At 42.1% G+C, this 25174-nt stretch overlaps 1 protein-coding gene across 2 annotated transcripts in view; it reads right to left on the minus strand.

Annotated features, from left to right (window-relative positions):
- TPPP (tubulin polymerization promoting protein) overlaps positions 1-25174 on the minus strand; it is a 259069-nt gene that overhangs the window by 166327 nt on the left and 67568 nt on the right. The window contains exon 2 of one of the 2 annotated variants that reach the window (XM_069622326.1): positions 16169-16490. In XM_069622326.1, coding sequence (XP_069478427.1) covers positions 16169-16485 — 317 coding nt within the window. In that variant the 5' untranslated portion in view covers positions 16486-16490. The remainder of the gene's footprint in view (positions 1-16168; positions 16491-25174) is intronic. The other variant, XM_069622327.1, reaches the window with a different exon arrangement.

Genomic DNA, 25174 nt, shown 5'->3' on the forward strand with positions numbered 1-25174 from the left:
AATATGGGTGCTGGTTGCTAGGAAGGGCTGGAAACCGACCTAGCAACCGGCACTCTCGTTAACTATGCCTTTGCATGGTTATTCTTGTGGCACTCCTCCAATTTCGCAAGCGCTTGAAATTGGCGCTGAACTACGGTACACAATTGGTGCCGTTCGGAGGGGTGCCACAAGAAGCAGTAGTTTTTGTGTGTCAGGTGGGTGAGATATTATTTGTGTATGCTACCATACTTGCCAACATGTGTGATCAAAAAGATGTATAGTTTCAAAAGTAATACTTTGCATGACTATTACATCAGGTAAATGCAAAAAATACATTTGTTGGCACCACTGGAGCAATCTTGCACAATAAAACAGCAAGATGTTGAAATGTTTAAAATGTATAATTCTGACAGAGCTTATTTACCTAACTTCAGGAAATTGCACAGAGCTGGTAGGCAACGTTTGCCACTGCTCTGTAGCAGCAGCATGGGCATTACATATGTATTCCTGCAGTGCAAGATGAATAACTGAACGGCATGGAGACTGATACCCTCACCAGTCTGAAATGCAGATGATGTGTGATGGTGGTACGCTCTGCCACTTGCCTTCACTGGTGCTTCACCTAAGGCCTGTCCAGGCCAGAGTGCAGGGCAGAGTCATGTAGCTGTCAGGTGGCTGAATTGGTCTGAGCCCAAAAGAATCACTTACCCGCCCACCGCACAGACACACTAATGTGTCGCATGCTTTGTCCTGGGGTCTCAAGTGGAGTCACATGAATTTGCTGCCCCTGTAAAAATCAGTACCCTACTGCCTAAATCAGTAGGGGTGCAAGTATGTGCTACATTTGTTTTTTTATTAATAGATTGTGATATGTAGGTGTTTAACAGCAATTATGACATGAGCACTGCTGTACAATGTAAGGCGAAGCCCTGGAAGTGATTTGTGCAGCCTGTGGCTGGTACCCTGTACAGGACCCCTCCATAATTGCCCCCTGCAGACACAGGAGGTGGGAGTTGATGGTAAGGTCATGCCCTGATATAAGTCGCAGGTGCACCAAAGGCCACGTAGTTAGTAGGTCTCATGTGATAGTTTTTTAAAGTTTTATAAAGTGCACACACAAGAGAATTCATGAGTACTGTATGTATGTATGGGACAAATAATATACAATGATGCAAGGCTACTGGTATGGTGTGAGTGTAGTGGAAATATCAACTTTTTTGTGGTGATGGATGTATGTTCTCTCTGAAGCGCTTAGACGTAAGCAGTACATAAATAATACTTCATTGTCACATAAATAACACATCATTATCAAGGAGGTTAAACGGTTCCAAGATGCCGGTAAGGGGATTGATTCACTTGTCACAAATATTTCTATGGAACTGGTTTGGCATTCAGCTCGTAAACAGTTTTTGCTGTCTGGATTCTTGTTCTGTTGTGGTTCTAAAAACCTCAGCACAACTGCATGTTCACCTATGCTTCTGTGTTATGTGTAGGGACAAAAAGAAGATCGGCTGGAAGTGTGAAGATAGTACGCAGAGGGCAGCATTGCAGTGATTGCGGTGCAGTTGGTGGTGTGGAACGATGGCCGGTGTAGTGGCAGTGTATTTTTCAATTCGTCATCAGAATGCCAACAACGAAGGCCACCAAGCAGTTGGTCCAGTGGTCCAGTTGTACCCATCATTCCACCAGAGGTGCAGCGGGCCAGGCAAGGAATGAGACGGCGAATTAAGGAACGCATATTTCAAACACGAGTGAATTTGTTTCACATGTCACCCAAACAAATTATCAGCATGTACAGGCTGGACACTGAAGCAATTTTATATTTGGTTGACCTGATAAAGGGTAATGTGGAAGGTACCTCCAAAAAGACTACTGCCATTACAGCTCTAGTGAAAGTGCTTGCGGTTCTACATTTTTGCGCAACTGGTTCGTATCAGGGTACTGTAGCCATGTCAGCAGGGCTGTCGCAACCAGCTTTTTGCAAAATTTTTAATGTGGTGCTACAAGCCCTTCTGCAGCACATGTCGAAATTCATTCACTTTCCACAAACAGCAGCAGAATTGGCCTCAGTTAAATGTGGATTCTTCGCAATTGCTGGCTTTCCTAACGTTGTTGGAGCAATTGATGGCACACATGTCCGCATAGTACCGCCACGTGCAAGGGAGCAAATGTTCAGAAACAGGAAAATACACTACTCTCTGAACATTCAGATAACCTGCAGTGCTGACTTGCTATGCCAATTTCACTGGATCTGCACATGATGCATACATTTTACACAGCAGCAACCTCCCTATGGTGATGTCTAGTATGTCTCCAGACAACAGCTGGCTCCTGGGGGATGGAGCTTACCCTCTTAAGCCATGACTCATGACCCCAATTTTGAATCCACGCAGTGCAGCAGAACAGAAATACAATGCCGCACATATCAAAACAAGGAACACACTAGAACATACTTTTAGACTTTTGGAAAGTAGTTTTAGGTGTTTACATGTGTTTGGAGGGGACCTTATGTACGCACCTGAGAAAGTTTGTAAAATTATTGTGTTGTGCTGCATGCTACACAATTTAGCAATTCGCCGCAGACTACCAGAAAAACCAGATGGGATATTGGAGTAGGAGGTGGAGGACCCCATACTCAATTTGGATTGTGCGATGGAAGGTGGAGATGTGCGTCGTAATGTTATTGAAACTTTTTTCTCGTAAAAGCAATATCTGAAAGCATGTAAATGTACAAATCATTCCACATTGACTTTTGCAATAAAATGACATATGTAACTTTCCATTTGCATTGATAAATAACTTTTATTGACCCACATGCGGAAAGGAGAAAATTTTGAAAACACAACTTTATATGCAAAGGCATAACCACAACTATTTAACAACGTACATTATGTGCAAATTTGTGCAAAAAGAATGAGTGCAACTACAATAAACATGTGCATGTGACATACATTCACAACATGTGTGTGTGTGTGTGAAGCACACCACTTCACCATATTTAAAAAACAGATAACCATTAACCCATGAACTGCCATGGACAACCAGTGTTTCTGAACATCGACAACTTCCCACAATCTAGCAACAACCAAATGGGATGCATCAGATTTCACACAATGTATGTCTTTTTCTGTCATTTTTTATTTTGTTTCCTCTTACTCTGTTGCAGAGGTCTGCTAGGCATCACAACTTCCTCCTTGGCAACATTCGAGGTAGTGGGTGCATCGCATGATTCCCCTATAGCCGTCTCCTCTTGAGATACAGGGACAGCCATGCTTGCTGTTAGTAGAGTGTACTCCTTTTCCTGCACCTCCAGTAAGTTAGTGGTTTCTGAAGAAGGCACAACACTTTCACCTTTGCAGCAGTTGACCACATGTGTACCGCCTCCTTCAATGCATTCATAATTTGAGCATTTTCCTTCATTAATTCACTCTGCATTTCTGCACTCCTGCTCACTGTGCTGGCCACACGATCAACCGATGTCCACACTTTTCCCATATCACCCTTCATGTCCATCAAGGCCCCCGCCACACCCATCATGTCGGCATGAGCTACCGGATTGGCTTTCCTAAATGCAATCAGTTCACTCTTCAAGTGGGCACGAATTTGATCCAAAGCTAAGGCCTGCTTTTCTGAGAAGTGAAGCAAACAATCGTCATTCTGTATACCTTCACCACGTGTTGTTTCAGTGGACTCTTCTGCTTGTGTTTGGGTGGGCAGGATGTCAACAGGGATTGATTGCGGAATGGTTGCTTCCTCTACACAATGGACCTCATTGTTGTCATCTCCATAGTACTCATAGAGCATTATCTCTATATCCTCTTCTACATCTTCTGACTCCGCAACATCTGTATTTTCAGGAGGTATTGCAGTCACTGCCTCTGCAATGGACTGCATTGTCACATCACCTCCTAAAGAGGAACCTACACAAAGCAAGACAAGAATGTAGACTTTAGACTGCTGATGCATCAACCACATTCTGAAAATGGTCATTGATAATGAATGATAACTGGGACCAATCCTTCATGTGCGGTAGTGCTTGCAAGAACAGAAAGTCCTTTACCAACACATATGTATATTAACACCATGGCATACCCAAAGCACTGAAACAGACTCTCTTTACTAGGGTTTGAATGCACAAAAGTGAAGCTATTGCCCTCACACAAAATGCTGTGTCTACAAACGAATTGCATTGCCAGGTTTAGGCCTTCCCCCCACTATACAAGACTCTCATATCTTCCTTGAACCACCAACATCACCCACCCATGTGACTGACCTGGGCTGCTAGAGCCTTGTCAGCCACCCACGCACACTCACATTCAATAAACTGCCCCCTTACAATTTTTCAACCACATTGACTATGGTCGCCAAGGGCATTCAACCAGGGAAAAAGTGCACTGAAGCCACAGAAATGGGGAAAGAGCGCTATATAAATGACCAAAAACGATACAATACAATACAATAAAGCTCATGTTCTTCCACTTACCACTGCAAAGCGTATCCATGCCTCCAACACCCTCCAGGCTACCGGGGTCCATTGCTGCAAGCACCTTCAGTTCTGCAGATGTGTAATTTGGCTCATATGGAGAACCACCGCCAGTGCCCTTACAGTGCTCTTTGCTTTCAAGAAATTTTTCACGAACCCTGCGGCGAACATCATACCAGAGCTTTTTCATTTCGTCTACTGTGCGTAAGGTGTTTGATACTGCGTTACCTTTCAGAGTAATGCTATCCCACAGGCGGTTTTTCTCTGACAAAGGGGTTCTGTGGGACATTGCACCAAATAACAGCACTTCGTGCCTTAGTACTTCGTCCACGAGGATGCCCAGTGCCACTTCACTGAACTTTGCCTTTATTTTGCACCCTCCACTTTGATCATAAGCATTTTTCCCATCAGCCATGGTAGCCTGCTGTCTGTAATCTTTGGCCAAATCACAAAAAGCTTACAAAATTCCACAAAAATTATCCAAAACTGCACACACACCAACACACACCAACACCTTACTGTTGGACTCCTGTGCAATGTCCATTGTCCAATTGCAGCCCAAATGCCCCAATGATTTACACAAAGGCCATCAAATTGCACAGAAAGATTTTTTGTTTTGCCAAAAACACCACAGTTTGCACTCCAGTGCACTGATGTTGGTGTTCAAATTGCCAAAGCTGCACCTTATGAACATGGGCTAAAACTTTCTTTCACAAACAACTTTCCCATAAGGCCCACACCTTCTCACTTTGCACTCCTGTGCACTGCTGTCCATGTAATATGCCCCAAAGATGCACAAAAATGCATTAAATGAAGTAAAAACGGCAGGCTGCCACAACAGTCACTCGACTTGCAGGGCTCCAGGCAGCACATGCTTTTGTTTTGATCTCGGCAGCAGTTTCGTTAAACAACAATTTCCTCGTTATTTAACGAAAGTGCTGCCGGGAATCTTCATCCGCCTGTTTCCATTGGAAAAAGGCGGATATCAACGAAAGCACTGTTTTGCTTTGCGATGACGCCCAGGCCCACTTCAGAATAGCAGTGGTGCCTGGGCGTCAACAAATGGCGCAGTGAATCGTGCTATTTAGCATGTTCACTGTGACCATGATGATAATCGGGCCCTCAGACTTCCCACCCTGCCAGGCTGAAGGAGCAGCTTTTCAATATACAGTCCCCTTGGGAGATGCATATCGGGGACACCTCTGCACCGAGGGCTGGGCTGCTCAGTGATTGAGCCATGTCTTGGTGATCCTATGGTTTGGAAGGGGGTTAGGCTAAGTTTACAGGTAGGCGTACCACTAGATTGGGTTATGGAAAGGCCATTGATATATGGGTCCCTCTGTTCCCTCGCCTTGTGACTGTGGCATCAGTAAATCCTCCTATAAGCATTAGATGCTGTTAGTTACATTGACAATACCGCTGTCACAGGGGATTTACAACTTAAATAAAAAGATTGTGATGCTAGTGAGCCTTGGAGAATAGATAATCTTAAAGTTCTCTTGGATCTGGCAGAAAGTTATGATTGGATCAATGAGAAAACAAAGTCATTTTTGTTACAATGTCATCCCACAGCACCTCATTTTTACTTGTTACCAAAATCCATAAATCTCTAGAGAAACCACCTGGTCGACCAATTGTGTCAGCAATGAACGGTGTCCTACAATCCTTGGGTTAGAAAAAAACGATAATGCAACTGATTACTCAAAAGTATCCCACTTTCATTAAAGAAACCAAATGAACTCCATACATATTGGTGAGAATGACATATTAACAACCATAGATGTCTGCAGTTTATATAGCTCTATTCGTCATGATTTGGGACAGCAGGCAGTAGAATCGCTACTTCTAAAAGAGAATTTAAGTGGGAGTTTCTAAAGAGTGGATTATGATTTTGTTACATTTCATAGCACAGAATTCCTATTTCGAATACAAGACTGTCTTTTATTTGCAAACAAGTGGCACTCCTGTGGGGGCCACCATGGCTCCAGCTAATGCAAATGCATTTCTGCTAAAGTTTGAACACAAACACCTCATCCAACACCCAGTATAGCATAAGTGATTGCAATACTGGAGTCGTTATACTGACAACATCTTCCTGATATGGAACGACACTCGAGAAACATTACTATCTTATTTAGAATATCTCAACATCATTGACAACAAAATACAATTCACACACGAGATAGGTGATGCTGGAATGCATTACCTGGATGTACAAAATACACCAGCTGTACCTGTCACGACCCTCGCCCAAAAACCCCTCTGGCAAACCCATTGACCCGGTGGAGTCAGGACTCGGGCCTCTAGAGCCTGGCATCCTCTTCAAAAGCCGTCATGGGGCGAGTCCTGGCGCCTATGGTGCCAGGCTCATACACCATGAAAAAACAATGTGCTTGGGAACTACTTTATTGATTGTCAGCCAACATGGAGGCATCCACATAGCTTGGTTCCTGAGAACCAAGCTATGCGGTCTAGTGTTTTGGGTGTGGTAGCCTAGGGACTACTTTACCTGGACTATTTTGTTGGGGCTATTTAAACCACAGCCGAGCAAGACAACACGCTTCGCGTTACTTTGCAGCTTGCAACGTGACGCTCACCGTGTCCAGCTATTCCCTCGAACCTCGGAGAAGCAGAACCTGCAAGGAGACAAAAGGAACAACATTAGCAGCAGCATCTTACCTGCAGTCTTCATCTTTAAACACTCATAGCTACTGAGAACAGCTTCCTCGAATCTGCACGCCTCCCGGACAGAACGACCTGGAGGAGGAAGATAGAGGCAACATTAAAGAAAGCAGTAGAGACATTTGCAAGTTACAAACTGCTCAAAAGGCTTACCTGGCTGGCCACCTCTCAGCTGGCACCACTCTGGACATTCCACTCGCGCTGAAGAACACCGCGACCTACAAGGAAGGAAAACACAGGTTAGCCAAGGCAAGACTTTGCAGCGCTGCGCAAAGCGCTTACTTACCGCATCATAGCGCTCTTAATGCGCCATCATTTACCAGCAGGGCTCAACCAAGCCAGTTCGCCGCACTGAAGCTCTGCATACCTAAGGGAGAAAAAAGAGACATTTTAAACAAAGAAAGGCATGCAGGATAGCAACAAAACTAAAGAACAGCAATAAGACCTACCTGAACAATATCAAATGGGCCGGCATCAGTGGAGTAACTGGACCGCACTCGCCCATGAAAGACAACGCGCCCCTGCAAAGAAGGCAGGACGGAGAGCACTCCTAATTCTACCACAAGGTGAGTAGAGGGCGCCAGAGGGACTGAAATCATACGGGGGTGGAGGGAGGATACTTACCCCAGTTGGTCAGTCTTCAACACAGTCCTCCTGTATTTTCAGGCAGAAACTTCCCCGCAGACCACATCAGGGCAAAGCTGAGAAGCATACCAGCGAGTAACCCGGCTGGGTGGCGTCCCTGTGGATACCAGGTGAGCATAACATCACCTGGCTTTAATACCACTGTGTATCACAAGCCTACTGACAGAAACAATCTGTTGCACAGAATGAGCTTCCACCCTTGGTCAACCATTAAAAGCTTGCCATTGTCAGGGCTGGCTAGAGTAGTAATCAGGAAGAGTTTGGCTGGAGTAGTAATCAGGAAGAGTTTGTACATAGAATTAACATTGTGGTTGCCCAAGTCAAGATGGAGAGAAAGAAACTTAATCTGATTGGTTTAAAGAACAATAGTATGTTTGGTTTGTCTGATTGGTGGATAGGATAATGGTTTGGATTCTTGGGAGGTGAGCAAGATTCTAAACTGCCTTTCATCCATAGTAATTCAGTGGCTGGTTGTGTATTAGTTCAGCTCCTTAAGTAAGGCCTTTCAGAGTTCAGAAGATTTACCAAAGAAGTAAGAAAATCGTTTGCTGAGCCGGAGTGAACTAGAAGACATCAGGTGGGATCGTTCTTTTCAAAAGCTAAAAGATTTTCACAGTGAACTTTCATCTTTCATAAGAAAACTTAAAGAGTTAACAAGTTTTAAAGTTTACTGAGTGAAAAGACGTTTTACAGTTCTATTACAATAAGGAAACACGTGTGAAGACTGTGCGCTCAAGTTTTAAAGTTGTTTACTGCATGAAAAGTGTTTCAAGACTGTCGTGCGCGAGTTCGCGTGACGTCAGTAACGTTATTGTGGGAGCGTGCGGGTATTCTGAGCGATAGAGCGCGTGTCCAAATGAATAGCGCGAGTGGTTTTTGAGCACATGCACATTTTTAACGTGAGAGACGTTGCGTAAGAAAGCACGTGTTGGGTTGCGATAGACCGCAAGTCAATTTTTTTAACTAAGCGCGAGTTGTTTTGAACGTGTGTACAATTTTCACATGAGTGACGTTGCGTATAACCGCGTGTGTTCGGTAGCGATAGAGCGCAAGTCCATTTTACTTAGCGCAAGTTGTTTTTTAGCGCGCATACTCTTGTTTTCACGCGTGCGTGTATTAGTTAATATGCGCGTGTGAATTTTATACGCGAGGACAATTTTTCACGTCTTGTGATTTCGCGTGTTTATCGCAAACGCGTGTCAAGAAGGAAACTATGCGTTCGTATGTGTAAAAAGAAAAGATTCACACGCAGGAGAGCAGCATTGAGTTTCTATTTAATGGAATTTTTATGCAAAAGGAATTCAATTCTTCAAAGAAAGACTGCATTTCACAAAAGCATTTAAAACTCAAACTTCATAGAGTTAAAAGAACTTAAAAAGCAAAGAAGAATATCTAAATCTTTAAGGTGCTTGCAAGGGTCATTACTTTAGGATTCTAAAGAGACTTGAATGGCTTGAGACTATATGCACTAAGCATGATAATTGTTTACAAGATATTCCATACAGATAATTAACCTCTAAGTCTTATACAGAGGTTTAAGAGGTAATGAAGTTAGAGTTTATTTTAAAATAATTTTAGAAAGGAAGTTTATATGAATATATAAGTAATGGAGTGTATTTGTTTACTACAGATACCAGAGCCTACCAGACGGTTGGAGGGCTGCGGTGTCTCAGTTGTTATTTTCTCCAAATTCCCCTTTCCCTTTCTTGGGGTTCTCAGCTCAGCTTATACTTAAGGGTTGAGAGGTGAACTCCTGGTGAGGGTCTGTGGGGCCAGCATCTGCTCCTGTAGAATTCTGTCAAGCCGGACCCTGGCAGGATGAAAGGCCCACGATAACTTTTACACCTGAGCTGATATGGATCTCACAGAAGCATTAGCAAGTTCCATTAGGGACATGTTTTCAGAGTTAAAGGAGGAGATGAGGGCTGTGCGAAAAGAGAACCAAGAATTACAAGTTAAGTTTGAAGAATTAAACTCTACCCGGTGGGGAGAGGACATTTCTTTGGAGTCAAGAGTTTCAGAGAATCCTAGTAGAGAATTACCAGTGTTAATTAGAGGATTTGGATGAAGGAACGAGTTCTCAGGGGATAAGTAGGGGAAGTTTGAATATACCTTTAGGTCCAGTCCCTTTAGCACCTCCGGAACGTTTTGGGGGAGATGCCAAGAAATGCCAAATTTTCCTTACACAGTGTGAACTTCATTTCCTTTGTAGACCTGAAGCTTTTAATACAGATGCTACTAAAATAGCTTTTATGCTGTCTTACTTTACTGGTGAGGCACCAGCTTGGGCCGTGTTATTAGTTGGTCAAAAGAATCCTATACTAAAGAACTTGTTAGCCTTCAAGTTAGAATTTAAAAAAATGTTTGACAGACGACAATTATCTCAAGGAGTTGATGGAGAATTATTAGAGTTAAAACAGGGAACTAAAGATTTAGTGTCTTACATCACACAGTTTAGATCTTTAGTATTAGAGAGCAATTGTCCAGAAGAGAAGCAATCATCTTTGTTTTATAGAGGCTTGAGAGAGGAGTTGAAAGATGCTTTATCTACAATTGTTAATAGACCCACTTCATGTGAAGATTTAATTAATCTAGTCATACAAATTGATTATAGATTAGGGGAGCGCAAGGCTGAGCGTAGAAGAGGAGGAGTTGAGCAACCCAGAGTTTTCCCTAGAGTTGATAAGGGAAGATTAGAATTTGTAAATAAAGAATTGAGAACTGGGAATGCAGAGAGAGTAAATAAAGTGAGAGGTCCATTAACTAAGGATGAGAAGGATAGGCGAAGGCAGAATAATTTATGTTTATATTGTGGTAGATCAGGACATTTTGTTGGAAATTGCCCTTGGTGTCCAAAAAACCTCTTCGTCTACAAACAGTTCCAGAAATCAACAAGTGGCAAATACAATCCAAGCTGCGGTACCACATATTACATTGAATGTATCCTTGTATATAAAAGAGGAATTAAAGGGAAGTGGTCCAGTAGTAATTGATTCTGGAGCCACTGGAAATTTCATGGATTGGAATGTGGTTAAAGATATGAATGTGCCTCACATTGTAAAAATATACCAGAGAATGTGAGAGCGGTGGATGGGTCTCAACTGACTTCAGGTTTAATTACACATGAAACAATTCCATTGGGAATGGCAATTGGAGGACACTGGGAGGAAATTGTGTTTGAGTTAATGGATACTCCACAGTTGAAAATAATTTTGCGAATGCCCTGGTTGACGTATCATAACCCTCAGATTGATTGGGGAAGAAGAGTGGTGAAATTGGATTCTTCGTTTTTGTGTTACAAATTGCTGAAAGGAAAAAGTTCAGGAGGATGTTACCGGTAGTTGTTCAGAAGTAGTAGAAAGTTTGGTGGAATTGGGAACCATAGTACATTCTATTGGGGCAGTAATTGGAGAATTACCAAAGTGTTATCAAGATTTTAATGATGTGTTTAGTGAAAAGGAAGCTAACGAATTACCTCCTCATCGAGAATACGATTGTAAAATTGATTTAGAACTAGGAGCCCACATTCCTTGCAGTCACATCTATGCCCTGACTGAGAAAGAGAATCAACATTTAAAAGATTACATTTAAGAAAATCTGGCTAAGGGGTTCATCAGGCTCTCTCAGTTGCCAGCAGCTTCTCCACTATTTTTTGTTCCAAAAAGGAAGGTAATTTACGGACATGTATCGATTATAGGGCATTGAAAAAAATTACAGTTAAAAATTGATATCCTCTGCCCTTAATCTCTGTGATGTTGGACCAGATTCAAGGAGCTTCAGTGTTTACCAAATTAGATCTTCTTGGTGCATACAGTTCTATTACAATAAGGAAACACGTGTGAAGACTGTGCGCTCAAGTTTTAAAGTTGTTTACTGCATGAAAAGTGTTTCAAGACTGTTTAAACGCATGCGCGAGTTCGCGTGACGTCAGTAACGTTGTTGTGGGAGCGCGCGGGTATTCTGAGCGATAGAGCGCGTGTCCAAATGAATAGCGCAAGTTGTTTTTGAGCGCGTGCACATTTTTAACGTGAGAGACGTTGCGTAAGAAAGCGCGTGTTGGGTTGCGATAGAGCATGAGTCCATTTTTTTAACTAAGCGCGAGTTGTTTTGAACGTGTGTACAATTTTCACGTGAGTGACGTTGCGTATAACCGCGTGTGTTCGGTAGCGATAGAGCGCGAGTCCATTTTACTTAGCACAAGTTGTTTTTTAGCGCGCGTACTCTTGTTTTCACGCGTGCATGTATTAGTTAACATGCGCGTGTGAATTTTATACGCGAGGACAATTTTTCACGTCTTGTGATTTCGCGTGTTTATCGCAAACGCGTGTCAAGAAGGAAACTATGCGTTCGTATGTGTAAAAAGAAAAGATTCACACGCAGAAGGAGAGCAGCATTGAGTTTCTATTTAATGTAATTTTTATGCAAAAGGAATTCAATTCTTCAAAGAAAGACTGCATTTCACAAAAGCATTTAAAACTCAAACTTCATAGAGTTAAAAGAACTTAAAAAGCAAAGAAGAATATCTAAATCTGTAAGGTGCTTTCAAGGGTCATTACTTTAGGATTCTAAAGAGAGTTGAATGGCTTGAGACTATATGCACTAAGCAGGATAATTGTTTACAAAATATTCCATACTGATAATTAACCTCTAAGTCTTATACAGAGGTTTAAGAGGTAATGAAGTTAGAGTTTATTTTAAAATAATTTTAGAAAGGAAGTTTATATGAATATATAAGTAATCAAGTGTATTTGTTTACTACAGATACCAGAGCCTACCAGACGGTTGCAGGGCTGCAGTGTCTCAGTTGTTATTTTCTCCAAATTCCCCTTTCCCTTTCTTGGGGTTCTCAGCTTAGCTTATACTTAAGGGTTGAGAGGTGAACTCCTGGTGAGGGTCTGTGGGGCCAGCATCAGCTCCTGTGGAATTCAGTCAAGCCGGACCCTGACAGCCATACAGTCAACTGTTGCGAGTTAAATGGATCGTGAAACCTGAAAATGAGTGCAAGGATGTTCTAGACAAAATTATTGCTTACTTCAAAGGAAGAGGATACCCAGAGGAAGAACTGGAAGAAGCAAGGAGCAAAGTAGAATATAAGGAAAGGTCTTCCTTACTGACCACTTAAAGAACACCTTCTGATTCGGAAAAAACACCTCTGGTATTTGTAAGCAAATACAGCATTCAATCCACCAAAATCAAAAAGACCATATTGAAGCATTTGCCGCTACTCACTTGTGACAGTAACCTGCTAAATCTATTTGTAGAGAAACCTATTTTTGCTTTTCGGAGGAGCAGTCATTTACAAGATCTGTTGGTTAAAACTAAATCTAAGGACAATAAGACACAGAGATCCAAGAAAAAATTTACATTTCCATGTATATAATATAACAGCTGTAATGATATCATTAAGGGAGATTCTGTCACAAAAACTAGAACAGGAGAAAAAAATTCAACTACAGCACTTTGCTATATGCAATTTGCAAAACGTGGTATATTCCATCAAGCATCCATGTGGCATTCTGTATGTGGACCAGACTAGCCAGAAAGCTTGCATAATATGAAACGAGCACAAATCTAACATAAGGGCACACAATCAAAACTCATCTGTGTCTAGACATTTTGAACAGAGGCATCAACTATCCCAAATCAGATTCCAGATCCTAGAAGTTGTAAATATCACAGACTTACAATTGAGTATCAATAAGAAATAAGAACATAGAGAATCCTACTGGGTAGGTCGACTAGACACCGTTTTTCCTAACAGGATGAACGAAGAATTGAATCTACATTGTTTTTTGTAAAACTGGGCTGAGAAGATAATTGTCTTTCCATCAGTACTTATAGATTTCCTAGCATTCACACAATGAGAATATTGATATAGACTAACTAGCAATATATTTGAGCTTCTAGCTGTTCATTAATTCCAATATGTGTAACATATTAATCATTATAGCAAATTTAGAGACTCGTTATCATCTAAGGTCATTTTTGTAACTGATTCTGTATCCCATATGAATCCACCAATTACTCCTGAACATTTAGAGTCTATGACCTATGACACTTTTGAATGGGACGATCAACACTTTGTCATGGAATATGCCCTTGATGCTAAAGGATGCATATAAGTAACCTACTTTTTAAGCAAATGTGTAGCTATGTATGTTCTTGCTCTTGTGATACCTTGTCACTTCAATAGAACACCTACGGTGAAAGAGGTGGCAGAGTTATGGGACTATGGAAGGTTCTGTGGGGATTGGTTATATTTTCCCTTTGTGGCCATACCAATATAGAAAGTATATGCGTATCTACCTGTATAAGCATGTATAATAATGTTAAGATGAGTAGCTCTGACATTTATTACTAGTGAAGATGTTTGGGATAAAGTAAATAAGAATATATGAGAATTGACATGCTTCCATTGCCACCTTGTCACCATGCACACTTCACTGAATGTAATCCTTCAAGTGGCAGAACAAGTCAATTTTATTTCTGTGTTTACGAAATCTAATATGTATAGGTACATCTTCTAACGATATGGTGCATCTTTCAACTCTTACTCCGACGCCCATTAGTATCCTGAACAGGTAAAACGTTGTAATTAACCTCACATACTAATTGGTACCATCAGCTAAATGTATAGGTATGATAAAATGCTAATATGTACACAACATGGCACATCTGCGATGGATAATTAGGATGACCTCTTGTCCGAATGGCGATTGGCCTGAGAACATGTAAACAGCAGCTTCTATGTATACAGAATGGTATAGTGATCTGAGAATGTATGTATGATAAGTTGGTAACATTTTACAATATGGCATACAATCTTAAAGACAAATATGTTGGTCAGTACTTGAGTACCTTACATGTCCTCAAAAGTGATAGGATTACTGATGTTGAGGAAGCAGTCTTGTGATAGTATAAGGCCCATTTTACTGGTCAGAGAACTTGCTTCTTACCGTGATGTATACTCAGCGAGAATCTTGCAAGGACACATTTACCTTGTATTCAGTGTTAGACCTAATGACCCGCAACGTGGTGACGTCACGCGGTATTGTGGCCATGATTTCAAACACGCTGCTCTTCATTCCTGTGTGACCAGAAGCCGGGTTGCAGCAGCTCGGCATAGTGGACCCTGACAAGAGGTTCTGCTGTAGCATTTGGTAAGCATTTTTATAGAATTATCCCCAACTCCCTCCTTGTGAACCCCCCCTTGAGAACCAGCATTCGATATTAGTAATACCTGAGAAGATGCTGTGACAGATTTACTTTTCTCTTTCTTTTTGATGCACCCACCCTGCTCTCTCTCAGAGAGTTGTAGTCTGTAGAGTTGAGGTAAGATTCCATAACTGTTTAACTTGAATAGGTTGAACATGAGCCAGCGTTAGGTGTCATGTAAAACGAAATTGTTTTTTTTTAGGGAAATTAAAGCATTTTCTCATGTTTTAGCTTTATTTTCGGTCAGTTAAATTGGGTGCTGCAATTTAAAAAATAACTCTTCCCAGAGCAGAAGTTTCTGGTGAAAGAAATCATGCCGGGAAATTGCATTGTTGTTTCCCTGTCTGTTTTTGAAGTCAGAATGCTCTGAATGCAGTCAATGCCTGTAGTTATTGACTACATTCTAAACGTTATGATTGGCTCAGAGCAAGTCCATAATCATCTCCATGTGCTAATAAGGCTTATCCACACTGCTTGCCCTTCTCTCATCCTCTGTCTGTTTTTGAAGTCAGAATGCTCTGAATGCAGTCAATGCCTGTAGTTATTGACTACATTCTAAACATTATGATTGGCTCAGAGCAAGTCCATAATCATCTCCATGTGCTAATAAGGCTTATCCACACTGCTTGCCCTTCTCTCATCCTCTGTCTGTTTTTGAAGTCAGAATGCTCTGAATGCAATCAATGCCTGTAGTTATTGTCTACATTCTAAACATTATGATTGGCTCAGAGCAAGTCCATAATCATCTCCATGTGCTAATAAGGCTTATCCACACTGCTTGTCCTTCTCTCATTCTCTTCTCTATCCTTCCTTCAACCCTTACAAAAATCCTAAAATGATATCATTCTCCCTGCACCGTACTGAAAATATTTGAAATGCCAATAGTAAAATATTGCCTGTACTGTCCCGTCAAATATTGTCTGGGTGAAATACTCACAGCACCTTACCTTCCTTTTGTAATCCGGTCTTAACCCGACCGCACATACCATACTGAACTATGCACGTTCAAGCAGCTCCTACTACAATGTAATGTCATTTACCGTGAACATGGTGTGTCTATTACTGTCAAAATAAAGCCAAGATAAACACATATACACTGCAATGTAAAGCACAATTATTTTTCTGACAGAAAACCTATTCGAGGAAGTAGAAATGCAAGCTTACTTGACTTTACTGAAGATGATGTCAACATCTGTGATAGTTATGTTTTTTCCATCGATGACGTTGCAGTCTTTACATAACTTTGACCAGTTCTTCCCATGCATTTCCTTTCCCGTGGCCCTGGTATCACCATGAATGGCAAATTTTCTGAAGGTCTCTTCTAAGTTGTCCACATCTGCTGCTTCTGCTTTTGCTCCTTCATGGTGACTGTTTACCTGCAAAGGTGTTCTTTTCGTTCCTCTTACTTTTATGTGGTCACCAGACGATTTTGGGGGGTTCTTGCTTGTAGGTTTGAGAAAGTTTGTTTTGGTGTCAGCCATTTCTTCTAGGGAAGACAAAATGTAATAGTTGTTCATGACAAATAAAGCAGAACTCTTTGCGAGTAAGAGTTTCTTTCACTGTTGAACACTTTAATTTGGTCACATTTCTAGGTACCAACATTAGACATTCATGCATTATATCCAACTGCAACCGTTTATAATTATTGTCACAACCCGGGTGTTAGGATTTTAGTTTCAGGCATTAAGACTGCCTTCATAAAATGTGCTTTGTTTCTCCCCATTTTCTTTAAAGACGATTTTGTGGTTCTCTTTAAGACAATTATAGTGTACTGTTGAACTCAGAATGTCTGGTGGCAGCCCATTAGCCCAAGCGTGGTATGGTGGAGCGCACCAAGGGCCTGTCGAGGGCTCAGGGCTGTAACCAGCTCTCCCTTCCTCCATAGTGGTAGTTTGCGGTATGTTCCGAGCCGTTCACTCCGCTCCTCAGATAAGCTTCTGCTGGTGATTCCTCCCTCCAGATGTGTTTTCAGGGGGGACAGACGTTTCTGGTTCTACAGTTCTAGATTGTGGAACTCCCTTCCGTGAGAGAGCCTTGTATGTTTGCTACAATTTCGGAAAACTTTGAAAACATACTTGTTTAAATAATTGGTTCAAATACAGAGGCTTCCTAGAGTGCAGTTAGGTTGCTTTGGTTACACACGCATATCCCTGTAACTTCTGCGCCCAGATACAGTTTATTCTGTCAGGACCTTGTGCATTATAAATAATTCAAAATTGAAAATTATCGCTATTAGCACCCTGTGGCCTCCTCTGGAGTGCTAATAGTTTGAAAGAGGTTTTTTTGCATGGGAGAGGGGCTCATTATGAATGGCACATTCCCAGTCAACCTTGGGGATAAAAAGTCAAAGGCAGACCTCATCATGATAAATAGAAAACAGTGTAATCCCTTTTCTATTTTCATGATGGGAGGCGGAGACAACGTGGGACCAGAACCAGAGGAGCAGGTAACTGGGGTTGGGTCAGGAGGGGAGGTGGTTGCAGGAAGAAAAGTGGAGGCTTCAGGGTGGAGGAGTGAAGGGAAAGAATTGGTGGGGCCGGGGATACAAAAAATGCAGACATGCAGAGAATGGTGCTTGGGTGGCTGAGAGAATGCAAGTTGTTACTGTGGGATTCTGCTGTGTTTTCGACCACCTGATTGGTCGGTGCATCTCCCCTGGATGCTTATACTTAGATAAGTCCTCCTGGCTAGGCCAGAGACTACACAGCTGGACACAGACTATGTAAAGGGGACCATCCATTACTGTACACACGTATCAATCTTATTTGATAATTCTCAACATTTCTTCATGATTTTTCTAGCTGGCCTGGCCTGTCATCCTAAACAGTTTCAATAATATATGAGACCCCAATTATGCAATTTTATTGAGCACATTAGAGAGGGCAGTGGGATAACTAGCTTAAGTACAGCATTGGTTTATTTTTATTTTGTATTTGCATGATATTTGTTTTTTACCAAACCTTTTTCATAGAGAGTCAAGCCTTTCCCTGTTTCAAATGGGTTCAGTATATCGCATCATGTTCATCAAACCCAGGATATCCATTAAATACATTTTACATTCATTTCAAAGACATCTTTAAGAAACTTCACCAGAGCAAATGCTGTTGAGAAATACTCCTCTAGTTGGAGAGAAGACCAAAATTGGTCCGCATTCGTACATTGTCTTTCAGAAACTGCCCGGCCCAAAAACTTGTGACATGCTTAAGTAACAAAATCTACAGTCTGCAGAGATGACTTGTTTATAGATTTTCAGAATTAGTTTAATGGGCGGAAAATTCACCCTGAAGCGCATAAACTGGTTCCTATACCATCTGTTTGGAAACTTAGTTAACTACTTCGGGAGGGTGCTCTATGACTTATGGGTATCTCGCGGTAGCAAGTTTATAAGAGGCAGGATTGTTGATTAATTCTTCCAAGTCCATCTGGAGGTGTTGTAGATATCTCTTGAAGCTGTTGCTCCAATCACTTAGTAAGATATTTCTATCATTCTTCAGTTCTCGTCGCAAAATTTGGTAGGGCCTGGGCGGGACGGGCAAAGGCATTTGCGATACAAGGCGAACGTTTTCCATGTCGATCTTGCTTGTAGTGACATCAAGCCCAACTCAATCTTGATAAGTATGTTAGTTATCAGGTTGGGAGCTTCAACATTTTCCTCCAAAAACGTCCTTCTAAAGAGGGCCATTATTCCCAAGACGTTAACAGAACAGCATCGTCTTAGCTTGGAAAAACTGGCAGAATTGAAAAGTTACCATATTTATTCTGTATCAGCCTGCCCTGGGATATCAAGGTTTTCAGTTTGATCTTCAATGCTTGTTGGTGAGGGAAATCCGTCTTGCTGTTGTTAATCAGACCCCCCCAGATAAGTTACCTGTCGTGTTCATGGTGGATGTCTTCGCAATATTCACCCCCAGTCCATTTATGCCCATATATTTGTTAAGGGCATCAAACTCTGCTGGAGGATGATAGATTTCATTTCGACCAAAACTAAATCAAAACTAAATCGTTGGCAAAAAGAAGTCTTGACACACCTTGGCTACCTATATCTGGTGGAATATTTGATCTTGTCCAAAAACTCTCCAATGTCAGAAAGAAATAGGCTAAATAAGGTGGGGGCCAGGGACATCCCTGCTTTAGCACGCCATAGGTGTCAATGGGTTTTGTCAGGAGACCCTGTGAATTAGGCATCACCCAAATTGATCGTTTACAAACGATTGTATGGTAAATCTGTCTGAATTCGGCCAGTACCATTTGATCATTTGTAAACAATCAGTTTGGGTAATCCCCTCCTCCCCATGTTTGGTAGTGATGGCTTCATGTGGTAGCGGTGGTGTCCCCCTCTTATGCAGGCTTGCAGGCAGGGGACGAGAAAAAAATAAAAAGCGGACCCTGCAGCGTCTGATCTGACCTGCGTAGGAGGGGTGGATCTGATCCACGTAGGAGGGATGAATCCGACGCTGAAGGGTTCGTAGATGAGCGGACAGCAAAATGCTAAATAGGGGGTTGGTGGGGGAGTGTATGGGAGTGGATGGGGTTTTAGTTTGGGCAGATTTGGCCACAGCAAAATTGGCTTAGTGGTCGAATTGACCACGGTCAATTTGGCTGTAAACAATTGTGCCACGGCCAAAAATTATACATCACTGAATTAAGATGGATTTGTACACTAGTAGAGTCGTAAAGCATCTTGATTGCCTGCAGCAAATCTGGAGTACCTTTCCACTTCACCATTTTGGCCCATAGCAGTTGAGGATCCAGGCTATCAAAGGCCTTTGTTAGGTCCACGAATGCTACAAATACCCTGGTCTTCTTGTTAATGGCTTTTCCTTTCAAAATATTTGTTAACAAAAGGTTCAAATCTGTGTTGATCCACTTCTGTAGTAGTTTTGACAGGAACGCTGAAAAAGATTTATCCAACAAGCCCAGGAGCGAGATCAGGTGATAATTGGCAGGATCCGTCCTGTCATCTCGCTTATAAATAGGGACAACTATCGCCGATCCCCACAAATCTAGATTCTCGCTGGCTCTCATAATCTGCTTGAATAGCTCAGAAACAAAAGGATTCCAGAGTTTAGAAGATTACTTGATCATTGTGTTCGTAATATCATCTGGACCCGAGGTCCAGAGGAAATTACCACCGAGAGGTTCCTTTAATAGGCGAAAGCTGGTTAGCGCAACCTCTTTGTTTAAAAGTTGTTGATAGACATTTTTCCATGCTTCCTCTCTGACCACATTTGTCAGTGAGATTAGACTGGATGCCCCGGCTTCATTGAGCATTTGCCATGTGGATCTTGCATCTTTTTGGAAAGGGCAGCAAGCATACGTTCTGCTTCCTTGTGAAAAAGCTCAGCTTTGTGTGTTGCCAGCCAGTTCTTGTACTACTGTTTTCTTTTTTTCATCAATATTAGGCGGAGGACGTCTCGGCAGCGAATTAGATGTTTTAGGTCTTTCCTCAAAAGTTTTTCTTCCAGTTTGTTTCATTTGTCAAACAAGTATTTGTGGCCACAGGCCAATGGCATAGATTTTTTAGGATGGTTCATAAACTCCAAAAGTAGCTGAACATAGTTCAAATTGAACCCCTTCACCGTCAGGTTGGTATAGTTTTTAGATAGTCTTGTGACATCATTACGCTTCATTCTAAGGTTTGCCCCTTGGGTTAGTTCGATAGCCATTGTTTGCGCAAGTTGCTTTGGCCCATGGAGGCCATTCCAGGTAAATCTTATCAGTGAATGGGCGCTAGTGGTCTTCGGATTGATTTCAAAGGAAGTAATGAACTTGAAACAAAAACATAATCCAAAATACTAGTTGCATTTCCATTAGACCTAGTTGCTCTTGGAGGGTGATCTCCCAACATTTGACCGTTGAGGATATGTAGGTCTCTAGAGTTCATCATATCTAACCACTCAGTGGCTCTAACTTCTCTTGAGGTGTTTAGCCCTTTTATTGAGTTAGAGTAACCTTTTGCCTTGCAAATGCAAGGGCAATTGAGATCACCACTTATGATTAAATAGTGTGGATTAAGATGCCCAACCCATTTGTCCAGGGCGGACATCACTATATTGATGAACATCGTAGTGGAGGATATTGCTGGGATCCTGTAGATGTTAAGCAACAGACCTCGTTGAGATTCGTGGACCAAGATTATTCTTTTTTAAATAGTATTTTATTGATTTTGTTACCAACATTAGTCAAACGAATAACAAGTACAGCCAGGTCAGATGTCACATACACCGCAGAACTTTACAAAGTAAACATTATATTTCTTGAAATGAAACTGATCAGGAGACTTTGCATTTGAAGGACTTGACCCCAATGGCTTTTAACTTTTGGTAGCCAAGAAGAAGAAGATTCCCCCCTACTCCCATCGCCCCAACAACCCACCCTTCACATCTGGGAAAAACAAAATCTTTAATTCAAGTATTGTTCATTTCACAACACGACGTTCCCTTCAAATCAAGCTGTGTACATTTCAAGGAAAAGAATCGCTATTACATCTTGGTATTTGACCAAGGGCAATGTCTAAATGGATAATGTGATCTTCCACAAATTGTTGGGTAACCTTCCACATGTTACAACGCTGCCTGCATGTGTGTCCCCAAGTGCAATGCGATATTCCAAGAGGGGGAGCCTTGTCATGTCCATATGGGAGTGTGTTTCCAGAAATGCATCTGTGATACTCTTCATCTGGTTTATCTCCTAAGCTTTGCTCAGCCATTTCTTCATTGCAGGTAGTGTGTTGCATTTCCATCGAATTGTAAGGCAGACATTCCAGGTTAGTGAGCGATCATCGGTGGGACTTACCCCAAAGCGGGTCCAGTAATAATGATAATGATGTGGTATTTATATAGCGCCTTAATCCAAAGCGCTTTACAGAACACATATTTACATACAATATCACCCAACCGAAATTGGTACTCATTTATCGACCTCGGAAGGATGAAAGGCTGAGTTGGCCTTGCCGGGATTCGAACCTGCGACCTGCAGGTCACGCTCAGATCACAGCAGCGAGCTCTCAACCCGCTGAGCTATCTTACCGGCTTACTCCTCAGTTGTAGGTATTGCAATGGTGGAATACTGATGCCCTGCTGAGCTAACTCCAATTCAACATTTGTCACAAAGGCGCCATTCTTCCACATCTGCCCTGCCCTTACCAGACCACCCTCATATTGAGCCTGAAAGCGGATTGGATCGGCCAACAGGTCCCAGATCCCATATGGGGCGGGGGGTGGGAGGAAGGTACAGCTGAGCAGAGATGGCCATGTTGTCACTCCCTGCATGTTCTGTGATAAAGAGACCACAAAACTGCAAGTACTGGGTGTTCACAAATTCTACGAGGCATGGATCCATGAGGGACCCATAGCCATTTGCCCAGGGTTACTGCGAAGAATGGCCCATTTTCAAGACCCACCCACTGCTTTTCCATATTTTCCCACAGGTGATCTGAAAGTATGTGTAATTGTGATGCTCTATAATAGTCAAAGAAGTCTGGGTAGCCCATACCTTCCTTATCTTTAGGTGTTATCAATGTTTTGTGTGATATCCGAGGCTTCTGGTCTGCCCGCAAGAACTTTAGTAACGATCGCTTTACCTCTACATGAAAAGATTCTGAGATTACCAACAGGAGCGACTGGAAGAGAAATATTAATCTTGGTAGTGTAGTATATTCATCTTGATAGATATGAATCTAGCCGTCCAGGAAAGCGCTATTTTAGACCACATCTGCAAGTCCGTTTTAATGGTTTCCCACAAGGGGAGGAAGTTAGCTCTTTTGTGATCACCACTCCCAGATACTTAATTTCTTTGGTTTGTAGTTGGAATCCTCAATCCACCACCAAAAGACCTGGAAGGGCAGAGGTTTGCTTCAAAGTGAGCGCTACTGTTTTTATTTTTAAATTAGCTCGAAACCCTGATAGTGTACCATACTCTGCCAGAGTTGTGAAGAGGGCTGCAATACAGACTGTTGGTTGAGTTACATATGGCATAATGTCATCAGCAAATAATGCAAGTTTACATTCACGGCCATACCTAACTAACCCTCTTATCTGGATATTTGCACGATTAGCTTGCACAAGAAGTTCTAAAACTAGGGCAAACTAAAGGGGTGACAGGGGGCAAACTTAGTGTGTGCCTCGAGTCAAAACAAAGGTCCCTGATGCGATACCATTAACCACTACTTTGGCTTTGGCATCTCGATATAACGTCTGAGCACCAGTTACCCATTTTTGGCCCAAGCCATTGCATAACTACACGCAGAAAGGCCATTCCACACTATCAAATGCCTTCTCTGCGTCAAACGACAGCAGAGTAGGACAATCATTATGGTCATTAGTGGATACTCTCAGATCCAGAGTCTTGCAAACATTATCAGCACCCTGCCTGTCCTTAACATATCCAACCTGGACTGTGTGTACTAATTGAGGAAGGACTTGGGAGAGCGGTCCGCCAAAACACTTTGCATATATGTTTATTAGAGATATGAGACGATATGAGACAAATTCTGCGCGGTCCTTAACCTCCTTTGGTATAAACTATAAATCGAGACTATGTAAATGATGCTAGGGCTTGGCTGGTTTCTAAAATTCTATTAAAGAATTTCACTGAGAAAGGAGCTAAAGAGTTACTGTTGGCTTTTATAAAAGGCTGGAGTGAACCCATCCTGCCCTGGTGCCGAGCCTGCTTTAAGCTTGGATAGAGCACTCTGAACTTCTTCAATCGTTATTAGGGCATTTAATCATAATAAATTTGTCACTAACTAGTGGAGCGCAAGGAAATTTCAATAGGTATCGCACCGCATCTTCTGCTGTGCCGCCCCCTCAGTAGTGTATAGGGGAGCATAAAATTGGGCGAAGCGTTTAGTGATCTCAACCGGGTTAATCAGTTCTCTCCCATTCTCATCTTTGACCTTATGTACAGCTCTTTCTGCTCTCTGGTTTCGTCGGCGTGCAGCTAGCGTGTTGTGGGCTTTGTCGCCCTTCTCATAAAATGGTTGCTTCAGAAACTGGAGCTGGATTAACACTTTGTTGTGCCATTGTCACTCAGTTCTTTCCAGCGCGTTCTGATATTTGTCAGAATTTCCTCATTCAGGGTGGTTTGAGTTTGAAGGAGCAGTTCCTTCTGGTTAATTTCTTTTTTTAATGCAGTTTCCTTCAACAGCCTGGTTCTGTTTCTAAACGTCCCCTCTGCTATCACGACACCCCACAATGTAGCTTTAGCCGCTTCCCATACGATATCTAGAGTGAGTTCACCCGTGTCATTGTTGATAAAAATCATTTTTCATTTCTTCAGCAACCGCATCTCTGAACATCATGTCTTTGTAAAGAGTATCATTAACAATCCATCTGTGATCTGTCTGTGGAGGCGTACCTAAATCTAGCTCCATTAGACACATTTCATGGTCAGACCATCCCACAATCTCAATAGTCGCTGTGATTATGATGTATTCATATGCAGCTTCTATTAAGATGTAATAGATTTGTGAATATGTCAAGTGTGGTGGGGAACAAAGGGTAAATGCTTTTTTTCTTTCTCCATGTGTCAGTCGGGTAGTTGGCTTTCAGGACATCAGGGAATCCATTGCTGCCCAATATTGATTGGAGGAAATGTAGCAGGGGCACATTGTGGAATAACCGTAGGACGTTAAAACGGTTCAAAATTAAGCTGTCCTTTGCAATAAGCAAACATTCCAAAGTTACCATACAGGTTCCTATCATGTTTGATTCAGGTCTAAACCAAGCAGGCTTTTTATCCTGAGGCCTTTTAAACCCCCCCCCCCTCTTTGGTGAGCTAGGCGTTTGCTCAAACTCTACCCTGGGTGCTAAACTGGGGCTTTGTTCACAGGCATCCTGGTTATGCGTAGAGCAGTTGTTCAATAAAGTCAGACCTTGGCTTTTCTCCAACGTTAAAACAGACTAGCTAGCCAATTTTAACCCTTGCTTAGAGGCAGTTGCAACCTCAGTTGTTAAAGACGAGGTTGTGACCAAGATTGTATTGGTCTTCTGTAGAACACATTGAGCTAGTTGGATACATTTTTTCGTTGATTGGATGGTTGCCTCAAGCAGGGAAGAAGGAGACAACATCCCATCTGAAACCTCTTCTTCTGTCATATCGACAGAGCAATTTAAACTGTCATCATCGATCCCCTCATGACTGGCCACCCTATATTCTCTGTTGTCAAGG

Source organism: Ambystoma mexicanum, chromosome 5q (assembly GCF_040938575.1).
Source record: "Ambystoma mexicanum isolate Mex_15411 chromosome 5q, UKY_AmexF1_1, whole genome shotgun sequence".
Lineage (NCBI taxonomy): Eukaryota > Metazoa > Chordata > Amphibia > Caudata > Ambystomatidae > Ambystoma > Ambystoma mexicanum.